The sequence below is a fragment of the Poecilia reticulata genome, linkage group LG2 (genome assembly GCF_000633615.1).
Source record: "Poecilia reticulata strain Guanapo linkage group LG2, Guppy_female_1.0+MT, whole genome shotgun sequence".
NCBI classification, from domain to species: Eukaryota; Metazoa; Chordata; class Actinopteri; order Cyprinodontiformes; family Poeciliidae; genus Poecilia; species Poecilia reticulata.
The window spans coordinates 24828503-24835656 of NC_024332.1; the positions used below are offsets into that span (position 1 = coordinate 24828503).

General features: G+C 38.1%; 1 protein-coding gene across 2 annotated transcripts in view; it reads left to right on the plus strand.

Annotated features, from left to right (window-relative positions):
- Positions 1-458: 458 nt before the first annotated feature.
- LOC103481487 (leucine-rich repeat and calponin homology domain-containing protein 1-like) overlaps positions 459-7154 on the plus strand; it is a 40673-nt gene continuing 33977 nt past the window's right edge. Inside the window, exon 1 of one of the 2 annotated variants that reach the window (XM_008436974.2) lies at positions 459-1019. In XM_008436974.2, coding sequence (XP_008435196.1) covers positions 818-1019 — 202 coding nt within the window. In that variant the 5' untranslated portion in view covers positions 459-817. The remainder of the gene's footprint in view (positions 1020-7154) is intronic. The other variant, XM_008436966.2, reaches the window with a different exon arrangement.

Consider the following 7154-nt stretch of genomic DNA (forward strand, 5'->3'; position numbering starts at 1 on the left):
TCACACACATGTTGAGACTCTGCTCATTAAGTGATGACAGTGAGAGTTTGTTCAGATGATAGAGAAGAAGAAACACAGATCTCTGTTTTTATTGCTGTAATAAAATGTTTTTTTTTATTTCTTGGTGGTAAATGAGGCTACAAGCTGAAGACATCCTGTTTATTTCACTTACTTATACGGTGTTGTATGTTTTATTTAATTAAATCAAAAGCAAACTGATATTTAAGTTTGACATGAAGTTATTCAAAGTGGAAACACRTTGCTGTAAAAGTTGAGTATTTGCAGATTTTTCTTTAGGAACGTTTCTCTAGTAAACAGGAAAATTTGCAGACWTTTTCGTTGAGCATGTCTAGAATATTTGAAGAAAAACACGGTTTTAAAGCTGAAATGCCTCTTTAAGACGCCATTGGCTGGTATTTGCAAAGCAGCCAATCGAGGAGCAACCTTTACATTNTTTTTTTTTTTGACAGTTCAGTTTGCTAGCTTACGTCAGTGTGCTGCTAACCGCTAAAAAAGCTAACATGATGCTAACAGCATGTCAGAGTGATGTGTATTGTGAAATGCCACTAATCTTTATTTTTGTTTTGTGCCCTTTGTGTTTTGTGTGTCATTTTTTTATTTTTATTCCTCCTTTTTATGCTCCTCCCGCATGTCTTTGGTGTTAAATTTCCCAAAAATCCCTGACTCTGACCTGCCTGAACCTCTGAATCAATAACTCTGTCATTGATTCTTAACTGATTTTCTCTTTGACCTTTCTTTCCCCCTGAACTTGGTGATTTATTATTTTTTTTATTTTTCGGGTGTTTTTTGACGTGGAATGAACTTGCTGTGCTCGTCTTTGGCACCTCTCTCACTGCACACGGTCCTGCCATCACTTCCTGTTATCACTTCCCACTTCGTGGTTGTAGCCCCGCCCTCACTGCCGTGCTCACCCCCTCCTTCCTGTCTAGACCCCTCCCTCCTCTCACAGGCCTCACCCCTACATCGTAGACATGGCGACGGAGGCATGCTCAGCCCGGGTGAGACACTTTTTTCTGTTTACTGGTCAGTTCACACACATCTGGACTGACGGGTCCAAAGTGTTCTTCTTCACKGAAGTCAGATTTACACATAAATTTCCCCACTTTAGGACAACAAAGGTTATTTCTCTTCTATTCTAATAGCCGATATCTTGATTAGTCAACTGTTACTACTGATGTAAAAACTTGCTTGATGTTCATTTTTCCATTCCCTAATTTCACTTTTTCAGTGAATATCTCAGTAACTTTCATAGGCGATATGCCTGGAAAGTAAGATCTCTAAATATTTTAAACAAAATCTGATTTACCAGGGTGGTAATTTTTAGCGTATTAGCATAACAAAGAGCTCCAGTATATGCTTGTTCACTAGAGCGTTTGAGTACTATTAAGGCGTGGCGAAATGGTTGAAATATGTATCATAATCTAAGCGTTTCATACCAATCGATATTAGTAATTATTGATTGTTTTTGTTGCTGCTGTTGTTTTAAATATCCAGAATACTTCCAGACTAGTGGCGTGACTGTTTATGTTTTATCCACAGTTTTCTCTTGAGCTGTTTTGCTCATTTTCTCCCCCNGTTGTTCAAGAATTTAACTCCTTTTAAACATTTTTCCAATCTAGCTAAGATGGTGAATGTTTGTCTTTTAGTTCTGTGTAGAAATAGCTAATCAAGTATGCTAATGTTGAAGCAATGTAAATTACTAAAATAGCATATCCTTTTCCATAWAAATAAACTTAATGAGCTTCTTTCACTTATGACAGTTTCCAAAGGATTTTTTTAAAGCTTTCTATTGGATCAGAATAGCTTTGTGTGACCTAAACCTCCCCAGTTTGCAGCCAGACTCTTCATTAGTCATCTGAAACTGATTTGTCCTGCGTCTCCCTGCTGGCTCTATCAGACTGTCTGCTGTCCCACAGGTTGTGTTGGAAGGAAGGCCAAAAACCYGTCGCCTGAGATATTAGCTGTGTGATTAATGGGTKAAGGAATTAGGAAGGTAAAATAGATGTGAAGTAAGAGGAGAAGGCAAAAACAGCTAAAAGTTGATACAGTAAACCTGCTGAATGATGGAAAAATAGGACWGTGAGGGGAAAYTGAACATCATTGATATTATGAAAGTATTTCTACAAGGACAYGTTTTCACACATTCGTACATTATTTACATGATTTATCACTTARCTTTTTAAAAACAACTAGCTAAGCAACTACATTTTGTTGCCAGATTCAGTATTGTATCTTTGTGCAGAGACAATGAAGTAAGTCTAAATCTAGTTTACTTGTTAAAAGAAACAGGAAACAGATTTTATTACATTCCAATTAGTTGCAAATGATCTGCTTACRTCAYTTTGGTGCATTAAAAAACGGCTCAATTTAACWRCAGCCCTCAGGACTCGGTTCTTGATTGCAAACGTGTTGGAATCAAGRWTAAAATGATAGTTTTAAAGTGTRATGAAAGGTCAGGAAGAAACGAAGGGAGAAGCAAAACTAAACAGAGGGCACTATCCAGGAGGGAGAACAAGAGCCAGAAGTGCTTAAGAGATGAAAAGTGTCGGTTTTCTGGCCTSTCAGCTGAAAGTGAGCCCAGCTCTGAAAGTGTCCGACTTCACCAAACACTCAGCCAGAACAGAAAATGTTTCTATTCTCGTGTAGAAAAGTGCCGTCATGCTCAGCAGAGCAAACGCATTCTGTTTCTGTTCACATTTTCCATGATCCCCAGTCTTTATTTTATTTTWTTWTWTTTTTTTTRTTTTCCTTGGTTTATTTAGGTTTAGAAGGGTTTAAAAGGCAGCAGATATATTCTGCTGCTGAAGATGGAGAAAAGAAGAGTGTGAGGGACTGACCCAGAAACGGTCCACATCCAGTCCTAATATAGAGCACAGAAAAAAAGAACCCTAATGCCACCACATATGCTGTATTTTTATTCAACTTGTTTTAGCCTTGAATCCAGATGGAACAAAAGCTAAAACTAAAACTCATTTTCTGAATGAGGAATCGCCTTGTTGCCCCTTGTAGACGTCTCACTGTAACATATTATGRTGGAAAATAAAYTGGACTAAATAGCAAAACATAATTTAAGATAATATTCCTAGAGGAATTGTAATGACACAGGTAATCGAATCATTTGTTGAACCRTTAAGAATCTTAGAATGAACAGGAGATGTATTAAACCACAGTTTGAGGTTAGTTATGATTCTGTTTGTGAAGACAAAAAAGAGCAACCTCAATGCTTTCTGGGATTCCAGTGCAGCATATCACTGTAAAAACCTTTCAAGTGGATACAAGCATAAAGATTTGCATAATCAGATTGTATATTCTTTGTATTTCCAACTAGAATCTYATGATGACTGTCATTTTTCAAGATGGCCGCCACTTTTTGAGCTTTTTCAGCCAATTATTTCCATAAATGTTCTTCATTTTCATGAAATTGAGGAACTTTATGTCATATCATCTGTTTTTGACTTTGGTAATCCTGTTCAAACAACTGTAAATAAATGTCGAGCAGTTTAGCATTATCTTCTGCTAATTTTTTGTGTTTAGCGGTTTAGCATTAGCTTATGCTAATTTTTATGTGTTTAGCAACTGCGTAGCTAAGACAAGACCGAGACCAAATGCGGTCGACTCTGAGACGAGACCATCAAAAAATGGCCTCGAGACCAAGACCGATCTCGAGTACYACAACACTGCCTCCATGGTGGCCATTTTGAAAAGTGTTCAACAGTAAATGGAAACAAAAGATCAAGAAAATGTATACAATTTGTCATGTTCAGAATATGCAGGATACAATTTGACAAAAAACKAATTAATTTAATTAGTAATTTAGAGCAAAGGTTAATGTCTTATCACAGCCATGGTGGCCATCTTGAAAAATTCAAGAATATTTTTATGTTTGATCTGACACCAAAAGTATTCATCTGTGATAAACATTGGCAAATTCAGTGGAAAAACACACTTTCATTGACAATTTTGACTTCTTCAGTGGCAATTTTTTTATTTATTTTTTTTGTCAAAAAAGCCTCTGGGAACATCTGTGTTAAGTCTTACTCTTTTATCCACATGCAAAATATTTTGCTGATTCAACTACCTGCTGCACTATCAGAAAAAACGTTTATAATTAAACCATAAAAAAACCTTTAAAGCATTAACAAATGAGTGTGTGAAACCTTTACTAAACGGTAATCAAATCTAATCATCTCTTATGAATGTGTTATTATATCCCAAAACATAAAATAAGGAAACAAGTTACGTGTTTATTTCCTAAGTTGTGTAAAAAAAAAAAAGAATCCTGTAGGAGAGAGAGGAGGAAGCGAGAGAGAGATGGGTTGGTATCTTCCTCTGCTTCAGTGTGTCRCTCTCACTCAGTCGCACACACACTCCCCTGTGTGTGTCAGGTGTGTAACCTGTGTAGTTTCTGTGCAGTGTGGAGGACATGGAGCAGCAGAAGAAGCAGGACAGCGACTCAGGAGTCGGCAGCGACAACGGAGACAAGAGGCTGTCTGCCACCGAGGTAGGTGGTGYGTTTGTGTCGCCATGGTTTCATCCTCACGTCCGTCTGGACTTCTGCTATAATCAGGCTGCACCTGCTGTYCATGCTGAGGATTTAGCCACATTTTGTGTTTTACAACTTTTCGTGTTTTCTGGTTRTATGACATCAGTTTTAGGGAAATACTGATGTTTAATAACTGAAAAACTGAAATCTATGTTAATAAAATACTCGACAATGCCATAGTTTCTTAACCCATGTGGGCAAAAAATCTGATTTTAGACATAGTAAGAGAAGGACGTGTGTTGTAATTTGTGGTAATGATGTTAGTCTTGGTCGTTTTGCTTCCTGCAGCCTTCAGACGAAGACAGTCTGAGTCTCAACGTCCCGATGAGCAACATTACAGAAGAGGAGGGAATCAGCAAAGACGACTCCAGCGAACACATCAGCTCCCTGACAGGTAGGAGTTAAACCGGCAAACACACACAGCCTACACACAATGGTTGCAGTAAAATGCACTCCCTTAAATTTCAGCATCTGGTCTTCTGGAGTTCATATCTACCATTAATTAAAGTGACTCTAATGAAGCGGAAATAAAGTTTTTTTTTATTTATTTATTTTTATTTTCTGATGCCTTTAGCTAAAGCTGTAGAGAGGTCAGAATGTTTTTACCTTACAAAGGTATCAGTCAAGAGAGGCACAGAAAAAAGTAAGGTTGTGAAGCCATCCAGTTCTGACTAAAATCTGCCAAAATCTTGTGGGAGAATAGTTTGATGAAACTAAGACACTTTTTTACCATCAAATAAATACAAAGCTGTGGTGAAAGGTGTTGGTGGTAGTTACTTTTCCTTACATGGACTCTTTTTTGGGGGGGTAAATTTTGAGCATTTCAAATATCAGTTTAGGTTCAAGACCTCCAGGCCTGCTGGGAAACTAAAGAAAGAAGAAAGATTTTATTTTATTTTTTAAGCAGTAACAGCTAGTAAAAGTTTCAATCCAATTCCTCACCCATTCGTCGCCAAAGGAATTGAATTAATCTAGCCTAAGTCCAAAACTAAATCAAGCCAAATGTATTTATGTAGCACATTTAAGAACAACAACAACAACAACAAAAAAAAAACAGGGTACATGCGGCTAAAGTTCTTGAAGATGTTTGAATTTCAGTTTGGCTATTTTCACAATCGGTGTGCTCCCTGTCACGTATAGTTAGTTCAACCATGGTCTGCTAAATATAAACCGAGCTTAATCTGTTTTCACTGTCACTGTTACTGGTGCATATAAARAAAAACCTACTCAAAGTAAGCAAACAACACTTAGCCTGGTGGGGAAGCAGGTAAAGCCTGGTGGCCCGCCAGGCTTATAATGCACTGGAAGAAACCTCTGGCTGCTGACAATCTCCTAAAAAAGAAAACTGAGTCCTGAAATGAAAACAAAAGCATCATATTAGTTTAAGGGTGTCTGATGCAAATGCAAAATGCAATTTTTGAGTAAGTTTATGAAGAGAAGGCTCTCGAAACGCATAGGAATCATAACCAGTTGTGCCATCCTTGGAAGCTGTTTCCATCAAGCGTTTCTGCCATATTCTGAACTAACATGCTCCTCCATGGAAACCTGATGCTTTGGAGGGTTTTCAAGCATGAACACTCTGTTTATAGTCCAACTGCAGCGTCTGGATTAAGTCTAGATTTTGACTAGGCCACTCCAAATCTTTTCTTTAATGAAAGCCAATCAGAAATGGACTTGCTGATCAATAGCAAGTTTGCTTGAACACAAGACCCCAAAGTGCTAATTGGATAGCTTCATGAAAGCTGCTGTTTGGCTTAATGACGATATGAACGAGCAGATGGGTCAGAGGACGAACTTTATCGCTTGTCTGCCTCATTGTGTCCRGAGCACATTGAGCTGCAGCTCATCAAGAAGCTCTTAACTGCGTAGAATGTGGTGAGAGTTCAGAGTCTCTCCATTAGTCAGGCAAAGATTCGGTGCCAACCTCGTCTTCTCTCTGGGTTAAAGTGATTGTGTGCATGTGTGTGTGTGTAGAGCTTGTTGAGTTGGTTTGACGTCACAGAAAGACCATCCGTTTCTCCGCTGACCCTTCCAGGGGTCCAGCTGGTAGCATGGCTGTGTGTTGGGTGTGTGTTGCTCACATCGTAGGGACGGTCCGAGTCCTAATGGAGAACAGCAGCAGCTCCCAGGACGCACAGTTTAAATAGACTTCAATCAGCCTTAATTAGGTTAAGCTGATGGAGTGTCACATTCCCTGAGCCGACGAGAGGAAGAAGTGGTCTCTGGGTAATTTATGTTTGCTAACAGAGCTTTACTGAATCACAGCACTGAAGTAATTGGATGGATTCAAATGATTCCCAAGGTTTAAAGATTTTTATTTCCTTCACTTAACAATAATGCACAACTACTTTGTGTTGTAAAATACATTCAGACCTGGACAAGATGTGAAAAGTTTTGAGGGAAATAAACTGTAAAAAGCAAAAACACTAAATCTTAYCAAGTATTTTTAGTCTCTACTGCAGATATMTTAGTTTTGAATAATAGTCTATTAACTTAAAAGTAACTTTTCAGCAAGATATGGAGCTTCGTTTAAGTCAACAATTCCTTAATATTGATTAAAAACGTTATTAGTTCCACTGGCAGATTTTCT